Source organism: Mustela nigripes, chromosome 2 (assembly GCF_022355385.1).
Source record: "Mustela nigripes isolate SB6536 chromosome 2, MUSNIG.SB6536, whole genome shotgun sequence".
Lineage (NCBI taxonomy): Eukaryota > Metazoa > Chordata > Mammalia > Carnivora > Mustelidae > Mustela > Mustela nigripes.
In genome coordinates this window covers 101,099,842-101,120,902 of record NC_081558.1, presented here as the reverse complement: position 1 = coordinate 101,120,902, position 21,061 = coordinate 101,099,842, and the positions used below count along the sequence as shown (strand labels likewise).

Genomic DNA, 21,061 nt, shown 5'->3' with positions numbered 1-21,061 from the left:
ATTTCCATTAGATAAAAAGCTTTTTATTAATTAATTTTGAAATAATTATAGATTCCTAGGAATATGCACATATATATATACACATACACAAGAAGGCCCTTTGTAATTTTCACTGTCAAAGTTTAAAAGTTTAAAACCTTATCTATTTCTGTCTTTTTTTACGTCCTGGTTAGCTCCCCTTAAAAAACAATTGATTGTTTTAATTAAGATTATAGATTTTTATTATCACTCATAAAGTAGAAATTTTAGCAAAATAAATTCAGAATTAGAGATAGGAACTGAGTAGAGGTAGGAATGGATTTTGATAAAAGTTGAAGGATAATAACTGTTAAATCATACGAATTTAGAATCTGGATTCACATAAAATAAAAATCTCTACAACTAATCTTGTCTCTGGTTTGATTTTCCGTTGCCCACCACGGGCGCAGCGATGCAGGGTCTGCCGTGGGGGTAAGTGGTCCTGTGTGACAGTGGGTGTGCAAGACCAAGAGGGCGTCCGGGATGCAGACTTTGTTCTGTATGTTGGTGCTCTGGCCACCGAGAGGTGCAGCCATGAAAACATCATCTCTTATGCAGCCTATTGTCAGCAGGAAGCAAAAATGGACAGGTAAACTTTCCCCTGAGACTTAATTTCCAAGATCTAATATGGGAACTCTTAAAAAGAGTCCTAAGCATTTAGAATACAGGATGTTTGCATTTTCTAGCTTGCCTCCAGTTGTAAGAAACTGTACCCTGCTTGGATGGAGGAGTGGGGGTGACAGGGCGTAGGGGGGGATGGGGGGGAAGAGGAGAGTGTCAGGTGATAGAACTGTTATCATATGGTAATGCCAGTACCAGCTCCAGAGAAAAAGTCTACTGTGGAGAGTCCTTTGGAAGTAAATAAATACCTAAGGAAACAATTTTAACTTAAATTTTGGCACCTCTGTTGAATCTGTAAGATGTTCAAAATAACTGTTCATCTAATTGTTATATTACTTGCTGTGTCCTTCACTTAGATAAATTATCACTTAAAATATTTAGAGGCTCTCTATTTACAAAAGATTTTTAAAAAATTTCTCAGTGAAGCAGGTTTGAAATAAAATGTTATTGTATATGCAGAAGATTGCCTGTCATACTCCAAACAGATCAGTTGAAGATAGTAGAAATCGTCATGTCTCAGGATAGATTGTAACATTCTCAAATCTAGGAGAGTTAATGTGACCAGTTCATGTGTATATTAGGACCATTGCTGAGGTCTTGAATGTTCCTCTGTCAAGACTAGCTGAATTTAAAGAGCTATTTCATTTCTGTTGATGTGTTGTTCATTTGAGGAAAAGAAAAATGAAATAATTAGTTGAATCAAATAGGCAATACAAAGGAAACACTGGTATATGTTTACCTAAAGGTGTTAAAGATATGGTCAAAATCATCCTCATGGATTATGCAAAACAGTCTGTTACCATGATGCTGTATAACTGATGATCTGTGAAATCTACCCAAAAATCTTTAGCCTCTAAATGTTGGGAAAGCTTAGAGTCAAATGATTGAATGTAATACTGAAAAAGAAAGTGTTATATGTTTTTGCATACACACACACACACACCATTATTTAGTGAAAATACATGTATTTAATAGAGTATTCCTTTTTTCCTGAGAAGTTGTCATTGGCTTTAAGATTTTTTGTAATTAATGGTGTCTCAGTACCAAGGAAATGTGGTATTTGAAGTGCTAAATGAATGATAAATTATCTCATAAAATGAAGTACTTTCTTAATGTAGATGTCTGTGTGAAATATACCTTCCTAATAGTAGTGCTACAAAATCATGGTTACCTTAATTTGAACTAAACTATATGGATTGTGCACACACACCTACACACACAATTTCATTTCCAATATACTATTGAGAGTCAAACCATTGTAGAACAGTATATATAATAGGATTTTTATATTTATATATGTTTATATATGTACTTGAATATGCTAAGGAAAAAGAAATAATTAGGATTATCAGCCATTCCAATTTGGCCTGGACTTCCCTTGTTTTAGAACTGAAAATCTCGTATCCTGGGAAACCCCTCAGTCCTGGACAAACTGGGATGACTGGTTACGCTAAAAAATAAAGCACCCCAAATTATTTTTTAAAGATTTTATTTATTTATTTGACAGAGATCACAAATAGGCAGAGAGGCAGGCAGAGAGGGACAGGGGGTGGGTAGCAAGCTCCCTGCCTGAGCAGAGAGCTGGTTGTGGGGCTCAGTCCCAGGACCTTAAGATCATGACCTGAGCCAAAGGCAGAGGCCTCACCCGCCGAACCACTCAGGTGCCACCCCCCCCCCCAAAATTATTGATAACATTTAATTCTGATAGTGAAATTTAGAGGGAAGTAGGTTGTAGAACAGAATTTTCATGTTTTTCTTTATATATTTCTATGTTGTTTTGATATATATCCTTTCACAATGAATTTTTATTACTTTTTTTAAAATAAAAGATATTAAAGTGAACCTTATGTATTGGGAATAGAGTGGCTTCCTTGGAAAAGTTGGGAGAGGGATATAAAATTCCATGTTGAGATGATATTGTAGATTAGTTCATCTCCTGTCAGCATCTGACAATGCTGAACATACGTAAAATATCTAGTTGTCTTTTGGTGAGAGAATCCAGCATAGGAGCCATCATACAGATGAGAATCCCATAACCCAGAGATGTGTTTCAGTTTCTTTGCACTGCTATTATGTTTAAAACACTTTTAACTTTCAGTTCATATTTGATATAAATGAGTAACTAAAAGAGTAAGTGTTGGGCACCTGAGTGGCTCAGTGGTTTAAGCCTCTGCCTTTGGCTCAGGTCGTGATCTCAGCATCCTGGGATCGAGTCCCGCATCAGGCTCTCTGCTCTCTCTCTGCCTGCCTCTCTGCCTACTTGTGATTTCTCTCTCTGTGTGTCAAATGAATAGATAAAATTAAAAAAAAAAAAAAAGAGTGTTATTTGTATCCATGAATATGAAGCCACCCTTCTTTGTCTTCTCATATCTGGGAAAAGAATTTGGTTTCTTCTGATGTTGATGTTGGAAGAAAAAGTGTATCTTCAGTTCTTTTTTAATCTTTTACTTGAGAAACTTTCCTTCAAAACTGCCACATTAATTCACTCCATGAATATTTGAGTGCCTAATATGTTGCCAGCAGACTAGGTGAACAAAACGGACACATGTACGTGCATCACAGAATATACAAATTCCAGAGGGAGACAGATACCAAATATACTTAGAAATAAATGTCATTTCAAAACATGATAAATTATAGGGGGAAAAAGGGTGCTGTAACATAAAAGGAAAAAAGGGGGAAACATAATCTAAATTATGGCAAAGACAGCCTCTTTGAAATCGAAACTTTAGGTGTAACCTGAGCACTGGTAAGCTTCAGCCAAATAAAGAGCTTGAGAAAGATGTAAGTTAGGAAAAATCCATGTGTGCCTGTTAGAAGCCACTTCTGTGGACACTGGGTTTGAGGATGAGAACTTAAGGAAATGCATCGGAGAGATAGGGCTGTTTTATTGTAAATGCTGTGGGAGGTCCCTATGGGTTTTAAGCCTGGCCATGACATCCATTTTGTATTTTAGAGGTCATGTGGCAGTGTTCTGGTAAGTAAGTAACAGTCATACTTTTTAGGTATAAGTCTGTTCTCAAGTGTGAACAAAGTATGCCGTGTGTTTCTTACTTAAATAAGGCAAATGTTACTTTGGAAAAGATGGTTACATTTTAAAGGGTAAAATGTTAGGGTAGTGGTGGGAGAAAGGACTTTGGATTTCCTTACTCTGCCACAGTTTTGAAAAACAGGTAGGTGCGTGGTGGAACTGACTGAATTATGCAAGGGTGAATCAGCTCTTTCACTCTCAGGTTCTAGGCTCAGAAAGTGATAGAATTAAATGTAGACTCTGAAAGAAGATGATGGAAAGATTAAAAAAAACTTTATGTGAATGAAGGCCATGTTAGAAAGGGAATAGCAAGATGGTCATAAGAAAGGTGAGCACCCTAAATGATTTGCTTATTATCCTATTGTACATCTAGCTTCCCTCTCCACCAACCTGTTTACCCCTGTGCCTGTAAATATAGTTAAATGCTGAAGTCAAAAGTGATTTTGCAAGTAAACTAGTGTTAGAATTTAAGTTTCTCAGTCCTCTTTTGGTATATATTAACATACTTTATAAAATCACACTGAAATGTATTTTACTTTTTATATTAACTTTCCTTTTGTGAGGACTGGTGCTAATGAGCCACACCATAGGAAAACAGAGGTATATGTCTTGAAAGTATAAGACAGTGAGTTAGATGTTATGGTACAAAACGACATTCGATATTTAGCAAAGACTTTTCTTACCTTTGTCAATGTTTTATAGAAAAGTATAGGTTAGTACCTGAAACTAATATTGTACTGTGTATTAACTGGCTGGAATTTAAATAAAAACTTGTGGGGGGGTGTGATAAAAGTAGAGGTTAGTAAATATCATAATACATATTTTTCTGGAATATAATAAAAAATTCAATGTCTATTTTAACAGGCCAATAGCAGGATATGCTAACCTGTGTCCAAATATGATCTCTACCCAGCCTCAGGAGTTTATTGGGATGCTGTCCACAGTAAAACATGAGATTATTCATGCCCTGGTAAATTCTGCTGTTAACTACTGTTCTTTTTTTTTTTGGTGCTTTGATTTTCTGCTTATTATGCTGTCATGTTGATGTGTATGTTAAATTTTGGATTCTTAGATTTATGTCGGTAAAACCTAGATTATTAGGCCTTTGCCAATAGAGAATTTTTAATGATTAAGATAATGGCTTGGTTGAGTTATACTACCTAAAATAATTAAGCAAGTAAATTCATTGGGTAAATAGGAGTTTTGAGAAAATGATTACTATTTTTTAAAAAAACAGTAATTTAGAGAAACTTACTTTCCTCTAAAGTGATAATTGATAATGCTATTGTAGATCTTTCTTATCTTTTACAGAGATCTGAGTGCAAAAGGCCTCTTGAGCTGCGTAGGCCTTCTAAAATTTAAATTTACTTATTCAGAACCTCTCCTTCCATTTTCCCTATTTGTCCAGATTAGTGAACTTTTATAATATGTCCAGGAAATTAATTAAAGTTATCTAAGACCCTAGGAAATGCTGTCTTGATGCCATTTATGTATTTAGAAAATAGATGGTAGTAAAATGTAGTCATTGGGAGAGAATAGATCACACAGATTTAGGTGTGAATCTTCTTAATTCCACCACTGAAAATCTTTGGGCTCTTGTGTAAATTATTTAGCTGTTGCAAGCCTTAGTTTCATTTGTTAAATGATAATGGTAGTACATACTAGAGTGGATTTTTTCTTCTTGGAGATTAAATAAGATAAAACAGAAATGCTCCAGGACCATGCTATGAATAGTAGGGTGTTAAAAAAAAATTAGTGGTAATTATGTGTTAGTCTTACTTAGTGAGCTGTCATGTATGACCTTGAAAAGCAAGCCTGTCTTAAAGTCAGCATTGAATGACTCCATGAAACTCCATTGTAACCAGACAGCATTTATGTCCTTTAGGGGAGGGGATTGTAACATGAATCATGTCTTTTTCTTTTATTTAAAAAAGTAAACTGAACCTGCTAATTGAGGTGAAAGACAAGGATCATTCTAAGTAAGACCTAAAAACTACAGTTACTTGATGTTGAGAGAAACAAAGAAGAACAACAGGTTTTAAGTGAATACGTAAGTGAACATAAATGCAGAGATCCCAGGCACGAGATAGATTATGTTATAAATGTTATGAACAGGCAATTCACAAAAGAAAAAATTCCAATTGACTGAAAAATGTGTGAGAAGGTATTCAGACTTACTTTAGCAGTCAAGGAATCACAAATTAAAGCTAGATATCATTGACTGTAAAAGCATGTATGAAAGTTATGCACATTGACTTCAAGGTGTGGTTACTTTTTTTTTTTTTTTTTTTTGGTAGTGGTTACTTCTAGGGAGAGGGAGGAAAGAGTTAGGTAATGGGGCTTCAACCATATTTACTCTGCAGTGTTTTATTTCTTAAAAGTTTAAAGAAAATACGATAAAATTAACACCTTAACTTTAAAGAAGACACATAAGCCTCCAGTTCTCTTTTACTTTCTGCGTATTTGAATTATTTTAAAAATTGTAAAAACCTAAGAAATTTTAAATATTAGCTTAAGTCTCAAAACCCATCTTGGACAATGGCAAGAATTATATTTTTAACAGAGATTCCCCCTAAAGTTATATATGCTAATAGCTATCGATTACAGTGGTGCTTTAAATACCTAATAAGCTTTCGAGATGTGAGTGTTTAGAAGAATTTTCAAGCTGATAGAGTGGGAAAAATGTGTATTTAGAATATTATACAGGATGAGGCAAATCATACTATTTTAAGCTTTGTATAACTTCAGTGAATTGTAGATAAAGAACAATTCAGATTTCCCTAGCTGACTCAATTAAGTGTCCTTTGCATCTTCAGAGATTAAAAAAGAAGAAGAAGTGCAGGAATAAAAGAATAATTTGGATTCCATTAATCATTTTGTCAAGCCTTGAATGACACAGAGGCCCCAGTTGTGTAAGCAAAGTAATTTGCCAAAGGAATTGGTTAATTAAGTGATCATTTGTGATTGTTAGTTATTTAGATATAAGTTATAACATATTCTCAGTGTACAAAACATACATAAAGAAGTAGTTACAAAAGTACTTTGTCTGAGTTACTAGATTAGGAAAGACAGCAAGAAAGGAAATCTCACTAATGAAATAAGAGATATCAAATGGTAATAATTTTATGTGTGTGTGCCCATCTGTTATGGGAGGGTAAGGATAGTGAATGGGAACCTTTATGTGAAGTATCCATTATCTCATTCATTAAAGACTTCTTAAAAATAGTATTTAAATTGTGACTCTAAATATAACAAATTTATATTACAAAAAAATTGGGGGAATATGAGTGATTTTACACATTACCCTACCATCAAAAGAACCACAGCTAATATTTTGATATATGTTTCCATTTTTTCCTAAGTATACACACACACACACACTTCTAGTCTTGTTAAGTACAGATATATATTAAATGTGGACTTTAGGATTAAAGACTTTGAATTTTTATGAATGCATTTGATTGCCTACCCCCTACTCTAAACTATATTGTTAATTGTTCTCAGTGGTAACATTCCCTGGATGCAATTGTAGAGTTTATGTAATAAGTTCATGAGAAGGGGATAAACTGTGATAAATACAAATCATTCTTAAACACATGTATTTCTTATTTATACCAGTACCAAAGAATGTTGTCACTAGTACTTTGGATTTCTTCACTTACAATTACCTCAGGTAATTGAAATTTAAAATTCATAAGACGGAATACTGAAGTTTTGTCTAGTTCCAGTATGTGGCAAATTCCTTTAAAAATATTGGCCACGTGCTTTTATGAGGTTCTATCAGTGTTCTCTTTTGATAGTAGCATGCTATGATGTGTATAATCAGTCTTGATATTTTTCTCTGTGAGACATTTTAAACTTTTTTTTTATAGGGTTTCTCTGCTGGCCTGTTTGCGTTTTACCATGATAAAGATGGAAATCCTTTGACTTCAAGATTTGCAGATGGTCTCCCACCTTTTAATTACAGGTATTTGTTATTTTTGTTCTTGTTCTTCTCTTTTAGAAGGGCGCTAAGACTAAAATCTTAGAATCATGGCATGTTAGGTGCCATAAATAATAGTGGCTTCATGACTAACCTAAAAAGGCTGTAGCTATTAAAATGGGATAAAAGAGGTCACTTAGCATTACCTTTTCATTTTAGAGATGAAGCTGTTAAGATGCAGAAAACTTAAGTGACTTGTCCAAAGAACCAGGACTCTTCTTGCCAGCAGAGGTCTTTTTTACCACATTGTAACTTCTAACACTATACGGTATAGTTAGGCCATAGGAAAATGTAGTTTGATTATATTTTGGCTTATTAATAATTACTGCCTCTCATGGCAATATTTATATATGAACTGAAACTGTATTTAGCACAGCATGTTACCAGCAATCTATAGAGTCAGGGCCTAAAATAAATAATACTAAGAAACACTAAAAAAAATTATCAAAAAAATTTTTTATAGCATATCAATCACAGAACTGTAACTATTTGCATACATTTATATAAGCTCTCTAGATCTCTACATTAAGAGGATATGTGCACAAAAAGACATGCTCAAGAATGTTCGGGGGCACCTGGGTGGCTCAGTGGGTTGAACCTCTACCTTCGGCTCAGGTCATGATTTCAGGATCCTGGGATCGAGCCATGCATCGGGCTCGTTGCTCAGCAGGGAGCCTGCTTCACCCTCTCTCTGCCTGCCTCTCTGTCTGTCATCTCTGTCTGTCAAATAAATAATAAAATAAAATAAAATGTTTGTGGCAGTTTTGTAATTAATTACCAAAGAATAGAAACTATCAAAAGATCCATCAATAGAAGAATGAATAAATATGTTATGATGTATTCATATAAATGAAAGCTATAGGGCACGTGGATGGCTCAGTTGTTAAGTGTCTGCCTTTGGCTTGGGTCATGATCCCAGGGTTCTGGGACCCAATCCCACATTAGACTCCCTGCTCAGCAGGGAGCCTGCTGCTTTTTCTCCCACTGTCTCACTGTCTCTGTCAAATAAATGAAATAAAATAATAATCATAATCTTTAAAAAAAAGAAAACTTATAAGGCACTAAAAAAGAACACACTATTGTTTTTTTTTTTAATTTTTTTTTTAAAGATTTTATTTCATTGACAGAGATCACAAGTAGGCAGAGAGGCAGGCAGAGAGAGAGGAGGAAGCAGGCTCCCCGCCTAGCAGAGAGCCCGATGCGGGGCTCGATCCCAGGACCCTGGGATCATGACCTGTGCTGAAGGCAGAGGCTTTAACCCACTGAGCCACCCAGGCGCCCCAGAACACACTATTGTTACATGCAATAGCATATATCAATATCACAGATAGAGTTTTGGGCAAAAGAGATCAGATAGTCCGTTTGTATGGAGTTAAAAAAGAGCAATGATAAAAGGCAGATAAGTGGTCTTGAAGGCCCAAGCTGTTAAATGGCATATAAGTTGAGTATAGATTAGGATAGGGCACAAGGAAGCCTTCCAGTGGTACTGACAGTGTTCCCTGTCTTTATCAGATTAGTGGTATATGGATATGAAATAAACAGTTAAACCTTTCACTTAAAATTTGTTAACTTGATGTATATTTTGCTTTAATTACAGAGATCTCTATTAAAATAGCTAGAATTAAATACTAAAGCAGATAATGTTTTATTCATCATGATATTTTTTAAAGTACATATGAAGAAACAAATTTTAATTGGAAATATGTTAGATAGTTCATATTCATTTGGTGGTGTAGGAGGAGTCTGGCCTTTCCTAAAATTGTGGTCTTTATGGGAAACATAAGTGGTGAAGTAGGCATCAAGTACATAAGTGATGTAGGTAAGGAGGAGAGAGCCTCCTCCTTATGCCACTCATAAGAACTATTGTTAAGCTGATAATTTGCAGTGCTTTCTTGTACTCAGGATATTCCTCAAAAGCAGGAAATCTTTTTTTTTTTTTTTTTTTTTTTTAAAGATTTTATTTATTTATTTGACAGAGAGAAATCACAAGTAGGCAGAGAGGCAGGCAGAGAGAGAGAGGAGGAAGCAGGCTCCCTGCTGAGCAGAGAGCCCGATGCGGGACTCGATCCCAGGACCCTGAGATCATGACCTGAGCCGAAGGCAGCGGCTTAACCACTGAGCCACCCAGGCGCCCCAAAAGCAGGAAATCTTAAAGTATAAATGAATATAAGAGGATAATAGGAAATACAGTTGGTAAACATATGAAGAGTTGGATTGTCCCTTCCATATCTATTTGGAGAAACTATTTGTCTAGAAATGTAGATAGTGAAGAGGATATTAGGAATTATTAATAAGGAATTATTAATAAGGTAAAAGCTCTTTATTTTCTTGCTGCATTTGATTGCTATGGTTGGTTAAACATGACTTTGCCGTGGAAAAAGATAAAAGCAATTAAGAAACAGTGGAGAGAGGGCACCTGGGTGGCTCAGTGGGTTGGGCCTCTGCCTTCGGCTCCAGTCATGATCTCAGAGTCCTGGGACCGAGCCCTACGTCAGGCTCTCTGCTTGGCGGGGAGTCTGCTTCCTCCTCTCTCTGCCTGCCTTTCTGCCTACTTGTGATCTCTATCTGTCAAATAAATAAATAAAATCTTAAAAAAAAAAAGGAAAGAAACAGTACAGAGGATCGATCATAAGGGAAGGAAGGGAAAACTGAATGGGAAGTCAAGGAGGGGGAAAAACAAACCATGAGAGACTCTTAACTATAGGAAACAAACTGAGGATTGTTGGAGGGGAGGTGGGTGGGGAGATGGGGTAACTGGGTGATGGGCATTAAGGAGGGCACATGATGTGATGAGCCTGGGGTATTACAACTGATGAGTTATTGAACATTACATCTGAAACTAATGATGTGTACTATATGTTGGCTAATTGAATTTAAATACAATAAATAAAAAAATAAACTAATAAAAAAAGAATAACATCAAGGCATGGGTAGATGAACAGATATATGATATGGCAAATATAGCAAAGTATTAATTGTATGGTTATCAGTGATGCAGGTGTTCTCTTTACAATTCTGTCAACATTATGTCTGTTTAAAATTTCTGTAAAGTAATGCTGGAAAATATATAGCTTCTTTGTTCTGTTTTAGTGGTGGAAATGAGATTCATAGGGTTAATGATAGAAGTAACTGGGGCACCTGGGTTACTCAGTGGGTTAAGCCTTTGCCTTCGGCTCAGGTCATGATCTCAGGGTCCTGGGATCAAGCCCTGCATCAGGCTTTCTGCTCAGCAGGGAGCCTGCTTCCCCCTCTCTCTGCCTGCCTCTCTGCCTACTTGTGATCTCTCTTTGTCAAATAAATAAATAAAATCTTAAAAAAAAAAAAAGTCATCTAGGGAAAAAAACAAAAAAAGCGATACGGATTATAGGAAAAGGCAAAATTGATGTCCATTATAATTGATGTTGTTATATCCTACCAATGTTGTATGAATGCTTACCTTACATTACTGGATAGTAAAGATCTTTTTTTTAGGCCAATTTGGTAAAAGATGTTATCTTGTATTTCTAGGACTACTGCTAAGGTTTTAGCCATTTGAATTTTCTCTTTGATCACAGCCTATTTATGTTTTTGGGCTAGTCTTGGGTTATTTTTCTTCTTCTAATGATTTTGTTAGAGTACTTTATAATTTAAGGATATTAATCCTTTTTTTTGTATTTGTTGCAAATATTTATCCCATTTACTTATTTTGTTTATCATATTTTTTCTTCTGTTGCTTAAGAAACTTCTGCCCTTCAATGATTATAAAAATACTCTCCTAAATGTTTTCTGATAATTTATTATTTGAATTTTCTACATTCATAGTTTCAATTAAATTATTATTTGAATTTTTTACATTCATAGCTTTAATTCATTCAGAATTTATTTTTGCTTCATGTATTTTGGGGTTCTTTTGTAAGATACATATATGTTTATAACTGTTATATCTTCTTGGTGGAGTGACTCATCACTATAAAATGTCCCTTTTTATCTCTATTAACAATTTTTGTTTTAAGTCTATTTTGTCTGATATTGGTATAGCCATTCCAGCTTTCTTTACGGGTACAGTTTGCATGGTATATCTGTTTCATTCTTTTACATTCAACTTAATTCTGTCCTTGAGTCTGAGCTGTGTTTCTTGTGGACATGGTTGGATTATGGTTTTTTTTTTTTAAATGCGTTCTTCCAGTCAACCATGATCTGCCCACTCTATAGTGGCTGTCAGGTTGCTGGCTTTCACCATGATTGTGGGCTCTAAGTTTCAGGGCTGCCATATGACTGGAGTGAGGGCATGGGAGAATGCTACAAAGCTTACTGTTCTTATTGAATTTATCCATTTTTTTAAAAATAAATCTTTCCTGGATTGCTGCAGGTCTTTAGTTAATTTACAAAGTTCTGAAAAAGTTGATTAGGCATTTTGCCACTTTCCTCATTGTTTTCATGAATAGAATTTTCAGAGGTCTGCCATTTTTGCTCAATTGTCCTGGAATTTATTTCTGTATATGGTCTGAAATAGGGATTTAACTTTTTTCCTAAATGGATAACCAGTTTTACAGCACAGTTATTAAGTAAATTACCCTTGCCCAATAAGTTAAAATGACATTTTTTGTTATTATTTATTAAGTTTTCTTATATACTTGGATATATCTCTGGACTTGCTTTTGTTTTATCCAATAAATTTATTAAAAGGAAGTAATTCATTGTCATCTGAACAAAGTATTAGCTATGTGAACTTAGGCAAGTTTCTTCATCTCTCCAAACTTCTGTCTTTTTATCTACAAAATAGTGATAACCTCAGAAGGTTGAAAAGATTAAATTAGAAAATGTCAAGTACTTTGCAAAGACTTGGTACATAGTAAAGTCCAATATTTTAATTTCATATTGATGTTCATAAGCACTTTTACTATTTAAAGTTGTGCTGAATTTGCAAAATGACTGTCTTTTATTCTTTAATTGCAGTCTTGGATTATATCAATGGAGTGATAAAGTAGTTCGAAAAGTGGAGAGATTGTGGAATGTTCGAGATAATAAGATCATTTCTCACACTGTGTATCTTCTAGTAACACCTCGTGTTGTTGTACGTATTAACCCAACTTCTTCACGTTTCCTGACCCATCTCCTCTTTTCCTTTCTTATAGTTCTTTCTTTACTGATCATTATTGTTTAAGGATTTAAGACTAGGGGCACCTGGGTAGCTTAGTTAGTTAAATGTCTGACTCTTAGTTTCAGCACAGGTCATGATCTCAGGATTGTGGGATCAAGCCCCTCGTGAGACTTTGTGCCCAGTATGGAGTCTGCTTGAGATTCTCTCTCCTTCTGCCCTTCCTCCCAATTGTGCATGCACACTGTCTTTCTCTCTCTAAAATAAATAAATACATCTTTTTTAAAAAAAGAATTTAAGATTAAATTTCAGGACCTATAATAAAAATGATATAAAGGCAGTACAGTAAAGCTACAAGCCAAGAGAAATATGAAGAAATGGAAATTTGGCAGTAATTCTCATGGCTCCATTTTAAATCATTGCTTTAAGCCAGTGCTCCTCTACTGTCGTACCTCTTAGGATCACTGGTACTGTTTGTGTAATTGCTGATCCTTCACTATGCTGTCTATTTTAGTCAAGGTTGTCCAGAGAAACAGAACCAACAGAATGTGTTGACTGAGAAAGAGGAGGGAAAATAGAGGGAGGGAGAAAAGGAAATTTATTTTAATGAAATAGCTCCTATCGTTATGGAGGTTGGGGAGCTCATACTCTGAGGGTGTAAGCTGGAAGGCTGAACACTCAGGGAAGAGTTACAGTTTGAGTCCAAAGGCAGTAAGCAGGCAGAATTCCTTCTTGCTTGGACAAAGTCAATCTTTGTTCTTTTTAAGTCTTCAACTGAATGGATGAGGCCTGTCTATATTATGGAAGGTAATCTGCTTTACTTAATTTACATGTTAATCTCATCCAAAAACACCCTTACTCAAACATTCAGAATTATGTTTGATCAAATATCTGGGCACTGTGGCCGAGCCAAGTTGACATGTAAAATTAACCATCCCACTTTTATTTTTAAAATAAACTCTACCCCCAACATGGGGCTCAAACTCATGCCCTCAGGATCAAGAGTCACATGCTCTACTGATTGAGCCAGCCAACACCCCTGCCTTTGGAACTTTTGCATTGTTCTTGGGATATTTCTCATCACTGGAAATTTCTAACCAAAGGAGAGAAAAAAACCAAGTGAGCAAAATTATATTCTAATGAAGAATTTATTTTTTTTCAAAGACTGTATCTATACTAAGAGCAGTTTATACCTTCATTAAAAATGTTGATACAGTAGTTACAAATAGCAATCATGTTAGTCTGTATCCTTTTTGAAATGTCACTTAAAGCCCAAATCTTCAAATAGAGGAAGAAAATATTAAGAGAAATAATAATTTACTAGCAAAGAAGAGTGTAATAGTATCAGAATATTCTATTTAATTATAGTAAAAACCATATTTTTAAAAGATGTTCTCACTTCTCACCAAAGTAGTTCTTTAATGGCTACTTTATTATATTTAGATTAGGTTAGATAAAGAATCTGCTGTTATCATATTTCTGTAGGGTTTATTTAATTTTTTCTGATTCTCAGGATGAAGCACGAAAACATTTTAACTGTCCAATTCTGGAGGGAATGGAACTTGAAAATCAAGGCGGTATGGGCACTGAGCTCAATCATTGGGAAAAGCGGTTATTAGAGGTCAGTTTATTTTTACATTTTACTAGAGGGCACCTGGGTGGCTCAGTGGGTTAAGCCTCTGCCTTTGACTCAGGTCATGATCTCAGGGTCCTGGGATCAAGCCCCAAATCAGGCTGTCTGGTTGCAGGGAGCCTGATTCCCCCTCTCTCTGCCTGCCTCTCTGCCTACTTGTGATTTCTAATCACAATCTCTGTCAAATAAATAAACAAAATATTTTTTAAAAATGTTACAAGACATATTTTTTCTTTAATAAAAATAATTCTCAGGACGCCTGGGTGGTTGAGTCGCTTAAGTATCTGCCTTCTGCTCAGGTCATGATTCCAGTGTCCTAGGATCGAGTCCCACATGGGGCTTCTTGCACAGCAGGGAGTCTGCTTCTCCCTCTGCCTGCCACTCCCCTTGCTCGCACTCTTTCTCACTTTCTCTCTGGTAAATAAATAAAATCCTTAAAAAAAAAAAAAACGTTAAAAATAAATAAATAAAAGTAATTCTTATTCAGGTTATTCAAACAGTATAATGGGTTATGAAGTAAAATTATTTTTCTCTTTTTTTTCTGTTTGGTTCCCCCTTAACAAGGTCAATAAGTTCAATAATGAACTAAAATGAATCTTAACTGTCCTTCCTGATTATTGTTTGTTAGTTAACTTCTTGTCTCTTTTTAAAACTTGAAATGTTTGATAGGTAGCCACTAAAATAAGTCCTCCTCCTCTTTTCCACTTACTTCCCTTGCTTTTCCATAAGGTGGACCCTATATATACTAAAAAACCTATGGTAACTTAAAGTTCCTTTTCCCCTTAGTGCTCCAGATCTACTTTAAGATGTAATCACTATTTAAATTTTTTGTATATCCTTCCGGAAATGTTATATAAATGTAGAGATATACACACCAACACACAGTTTTTTTTTTTTAATGGAGTCATACATTTGTGAACTCTTTTCCACTTAATGATGTATCTTGACATCTTTCCAAGCAGTACAGGGCTCCTCCTATAATGTAATGTATGCTTTCCTAAAAAAACTCTTTCTTCAAAATTAAACACTAAAAATAACAAGACTCATGGAAAAAACAAATAACATACCACTAAGAAAAGCAGTAAGTCATAATAAAAGTACTAGCTCAGTTTTAAACATATTTCCAGTAAGTAAGCTCTTGTATTTACTATAGTATTTCTTTACCTTAGACAACAACAAAAAGCCATGGTAATTGTAAGGAAGGCTATAAATTGAGTAATGGGGGCAAGCCTAACATGTACAAAATTAGAGGGAGCCAGGCAACAACCACTTTTAAAACAGAGCCTCTGGTCATATTGAACCAAGTGGAAGAACATGGAGTGAATGGGTCATGCATAGTACCAGCATTCCTCAGTTGGCTGTGTTTAGCTGTCTTAGTGTATTTTATATTTAACTGCTATTGCTTTGTTCCACAAAATACTAAAATCCAGGGAAAAGTCATTATAAACCAACATGATTTAACAATTACATAGTATTATATGAAATGTAACAATAGACCTATGTTAATGAGCAACAATGTTTTAAATATTTTAATTTAATTTTATTTTATTTCTAAGATTTTAAGTAATCTCTACACCCAGTGTGAGGCTTGAACTTAAAACCGTGAGATCAAGAGTTGCACACTCTTCCAACTGAGCCAACCAGGCACCCCTAAATTTTTTATTTTAAAAATGTTGTGATGGGGCATCTGGGTGACTCGGTTAAGCATCTTCCTTCAGCTCCAGTCATGATCCCAGGGTTGTGGGATTGAGTCCCACATTGGGCTCTCTGCTTGGTGAGGAGTCTGCTTCTCCCTCTGCCTGCTGCTCCCCCTGCTTGTGCTCACTGTCTTTCGTACTTTCTCTCAAATAAATAAAATCTTTCAAAAAATTAAAATGTTGTGGTGAGCAGTTTATTTATATCTGTGATACCTTTCAGGAGTGGCATTCCAGTGGGTGTTCTTAGGTTCAACTAAAGAAGCATTCAAGTGGGGCCCCTGGGTGGCTCAGTGGGTTAAAGCCTCTGCCTTCATGATCCCAGGGTGCTGGGATCGAGCCCATTGCCGGGCTCTCTGCTCAGGGGAGCCTGCCTCCCTTCCTCTCTCTCTACCTGCTTCTCTGCCTACTTGTGATTTCTGTCAAATAAATAAATAAAATCTTAAAAACAAAAAACAAAACGAAGAAGCAGCAGCATTTAAGCTCATAAGACCTAACAGGCCACAATGAAGAAAGATTCACTTAGAAGGATATAGGAAAGAATGTGCAGCATGGGAGCATGACAGAAGTCAGGCATTTCTCTTGTGCTCCACACAGCAGACTAGGGACTGTCATCCATGCCTCTCCCCCACCCTACTCCAGCTCAAATACAGGAGCATAAGGCCATAACAGAGGGATGTAAGAACCAGCCTGGCTTAGAAGTACTATGTCCCAAATAAGAATTAATATATGTTTGTTTGTTTGTTTTAACAGTTCCATAGATATAACTTCCAGATCTCTGTAAGGGACATCCCCATAAGAGTCAGTGCACATGGGGAAGTTCCAAACTGTGGCTTACAAAAGAGTGAAATTAATGTTTGTGCTGACTATTCTTATCAGGTGACCATAAATCAATAGTGATAGAAACTTATGAAAGACACATTATATTCATTTCTCCCATGGGTATTTAATTTTTTTAATTTTATTTAAGCATATTTCCCAAGTGATTCCCATTAGAAAACCATAGATTAGTCACACATGAAAATTTATTCACTCTGCAGTAGAAACTTGAGAGTATTAATTTCATCAACAGCTGCCTTCTCTGAAATCAACTTTGTGTCTTTGAACTAATTTTTTTTAAAGATTTTATTTATTTATTTAAGAGAAAGAGAGAGCGAGCAAGAGAGTATGAGTGGGGGGCCAGGAGAGGGAGAAGCATGCCCCTGCTGAGCTGGGAGCCTGACTTGGGACTTGATCCAGGATCCTAGAATCATGACTGGAGCAAAAGGCAGACACTTAACCACTGAGCCACCCAGGTGCCCCCATGAACTACTTTTTTTAATGATATTAAAGTACTTGAGGTGACCATCCAGCATTCAGCATAAGGATTTGAAGAATACTCAGAGTTGTTGTAGGAATTTTAGGATGTGAATAAAAACATTGAGTAGATAGTAGACCTTGATGACATTTTAGGTCCCTCATAGAACTCTTTGATCCTATGATTTTGTGATACTTGCTTTGCATGTTAATGTATATTTCTGTGATCATAAGATTGAGGGTTATAAAACCATTTTTTAAAAAATTCAGACAAATAAACCATCCCTTCCAATATTTTATGGGCATCTGTTTCAACCACTCATTTTACTTTGTCTAGATTGGGTAATATTTTTACAGTATTTCTGTTTGCTTATATTTATCTTCATTTTCGTCAGAGTCCTAAATGGTGGTTATCTGCCATTTTAGGAAACTGTACACAATGTAGATATTTAAATCAGAAAGCAAATCTTTCTTTAAACTTCCTTGTTATTTTAAAGAAGGTTTCTGTATTTCACTAGTTTAAGTGAATAAGTCAGCCTTTCACACTTGAGACATTTTACATATACATCAAAATAATGGAAATTATTGGGAGTTTTAGGAGGTCTAGTCTTCTAATTTAAAATCTGTTGATTTTCAGAATGAAGCAATGACTGGTTCTCACACCCAGAACCGAGTCTTCTCTCGAATCACTCTGGCATTAATGGAAGACACTGGGTAAGACAGCTATGAGAATATTACATGCATTGTTTATTAAAATGAAATGAATATTGAATTTAAATCATGGCAGTGGTGATTTTTATGGCATTTTTCCTTTTTCTGGGGCACCACAACGGTAATATAGCCAGATGTTTCTAAATATATGGCAATATTTTAAAGTTATAGACATGGAAATTAACTTTCCTAAATCCATAAGACTTAAATATAGGTTAACTAAGTTGCTTCTCTCAGTAGAAAACATTATTATTTATCAATCCAGAAACCTGGAAATCATCTTTGACAACTCCCTCTTCCCACCTCTTACATCCAATCAATCAAAAGTGTTCCGTGATTTTTAGCTCTTTAATATTCCTGGAATCTGTCTACTTTTTTGGTCACCACTGCCTTTATCAAGGCCACCATTATCTTTTGCCTGGATTACCATAGTAGTTTTTTCGTATCTATCTCACTACATTTTAAATGATCCTTTCTATTGCCCAAAGGCGCTTCACAAATATTCTTTAGAAGTTTATTTTTAATAACATAATCACACAGTTAAGAAAGATGACCAAAGTGTACACACACGTACGTACGTACACACACACACAGATAATTATTTGTGTGTTAAGAGCAAAGATATTGATAGGGGTACCAAGAGCATTCAGTGATGAAAGAATATTTTTTCCACAAATGGTGTTGGGATAACTGGTTATCCACATGCAAAAGAATAAACCCTACTATATATGATATACAGAGATTACCTCAAAATGGATTTAAGACTTAAATATAAGACTTTAAACTATAAAACTCTTAGAATCAAAGAGTCCAAGATGGTAGAGGAGTAGGAGACCTTAGTTTTGTTCTAGGAGTTCAGCTAGATAGCTATTAAGTAATTCTGAATGCCTATGAACTCAAGTGGAGATCTAAGAAAAGAATTGCTGCAGTTCTACAAACAGAAAAGTGACCACTTTCTGCAAGAATGACATGACAGAAAAAAATCACCTCAAAAAAAGAACAAGAGGCAGTACTGATGGCCAGGGACCTAATCAGTATGGACATAAGTATGATTGTAAAACTAGTGTTCTGAATAACAATTATAAATAAAGATACTAGCTGGGATTGAAAAAAGCATAGAAGACACTAGAGAATTTCTTCTGGAGAAATGATAGAACTAAAATCTAACCAAGTTGAAATTTAAAAGACTATTAATGAGAAACAGTTAACGAATGGAGGCTCTGGGACATCTGGGTAGCTCAGTTAGTTAGGTGTCTGTTTTCGGCTCAAGTCATGATCCCAGGGTCCTGGGACTGAGTTCCACATCGGGCTCCATTCTCTGCCTGCCTGCCATGCCTCCTGCTTGTGTGTTCTCTCTCTCTGATAATAAATAAATAAATAAATAAATAAATCTATCTTTTTAAAAATGGAGGCTCTAACTGCTAGGATAAATGAGGCAAGAGCGAGGATTAGTGATATAGAAGACTAAATGATGGAGAATAAAGAAGCTGAGGAAAAGAGAGATAAACAACTACTGGATCACAAGGGGGAGAATTTCAGAGAGAAGTGATACCATAAAGTAAAACAATATTAGAATAACTGGGATCCCAGAAGAAGAGGAAAGTGGGAGCAGAAGGTATATTGGAGCAAATTATAGCAGAGAACTTTCCTAGTCTGGGGAAGGAAACAGGCATTCAATCCAAGAGGCACAGAGAACCCTCCTCAAAATAATACTGAAACTTGCAAATCTCAGAGAAAAGGGAATATCCTAAAAGTAGCTCAAGATAAAAAGTCCATAACCTGCAAGGGTGGACACAGTAGACTGGCAGAAGACCTTTCTACAGAGACCTGGCAGGCCAGGATAGACTAGTATATTCAGAGTGCTAAATGAGAAAAATATGCAGCCAAGGATACTTTATCCAGCAAGGCTGTGATTCAGAATAGAAGGGGAGATAAAAAGCTTCCAGGACAAACAGAAACTGAAAGAATTTGCAGTCACCAAACCAGCTCTATAAGAACTATTGAAAGGGGTTCTCTGAGCAAAGAGAGACCCCAAAAGTAACATAGACCAGAAAGGAACAGAGACGATATACAGTAACAGTCACTTATAGGTATTACAATGGCACTAAATTCATATCTTTCAGTTACCCTGAATGTAAATGGGCTAAATGCTCCAATCAAAAGACAAAGGGTATCAGATTGGATAAAAAGGCAAGACCCATCAATATACTGTCTGCAAGAGACTCATTTTGGACCCACAGACACCTCCACATTGCAAGTGAGAGGGATAAAAATCATTTATCATGCTATTAGACAGCAAAAGAAAGCTAGGGTAGCAATCCTTATATCAGAGAAATTAGATTTTAAACTGAAGACTGTAGTAAGAGATGAGGAAGGAAACTATTACCACAATTGAAGGGTCTGTCCAACAAGAAGATGTAACAATTACAAATATTTATGCCCCTAACATGGGAGCAGCCAAATATATAAACCAATTTATAACAAAATTAAAGAAACACATTGATACTAATAAATAAAAGTAGGGAACTTTAACATCCCACTCACCGCAATGAACAGATCATCTAAGCTGAAGGTTAACAAGGAAACAAGGGCTTTGAATGACACATGGACCACATGGACACAGGACAGATATATTTAGAGCATTCCATCCTAATGTGATAGAATATACATTCTTCTTGAGTGTACATGGAACATTCTCCAGAATAGATCACATACTGGGTCACAGATCAGGTCTCAGCCAGAACCAAAAGACTGGGATCATTCCCTGCATATTTTCACACCACATTCCTTTGAAACTTGAACTGAAATCATAAGAAGAAATTTAGAAAGAACTCAAATACATGGAGGCTAAAGAGCATCCTACTGAAAAAATGACTGGATCACAAAGAACAAATAATCCAACCAAGAAATGGGAAGAAAGGGGGGTGCCTGGGTGGCTCAGCGGGTTAAAGACTCTGTCTTCGGCTCAGGCCATGATCCTAGGGTCCTGGGATCCAGC

General features: G+C 35.7%; 1 protein-coding gene across 1 annotated transcript in view; it reads left to right on the top strand.

Moving 5' to 3' along the window:
- Window positions 1-21,061, top strand: part of LMLN (leishmanolysin like peptidase) — an 85,532-nt gene that overhangs the window by 16,921 nt on the left and 47,550 nt on the right. The window contains exons 6-11 of the mRNA XM_059391132.1: window positions 429-607; window positions 4,535-4,640; window positions 7,543-7,637; window positions 12,588-12,705; window positions 14,243-14,350; window positions 17,990-18,066. Coding sequence (XP_059247115.1) covers window positions 429-607; window positions 4,535-4,640; window positions 7,543-7,637; window positions 12,588-12,705; window positions 14,243-14,350; window positions 17,990-18,066 — 683 coding nt within the window. The remainder of the gene's footprint in view (window positions 1-428; window positions 608-4,534; window positions 4,641-7,542; window positions 7,638-12,587; window positions 12,706-14,242; window positions 14,351-17,989; window positions 18,067-21,061) is intronic.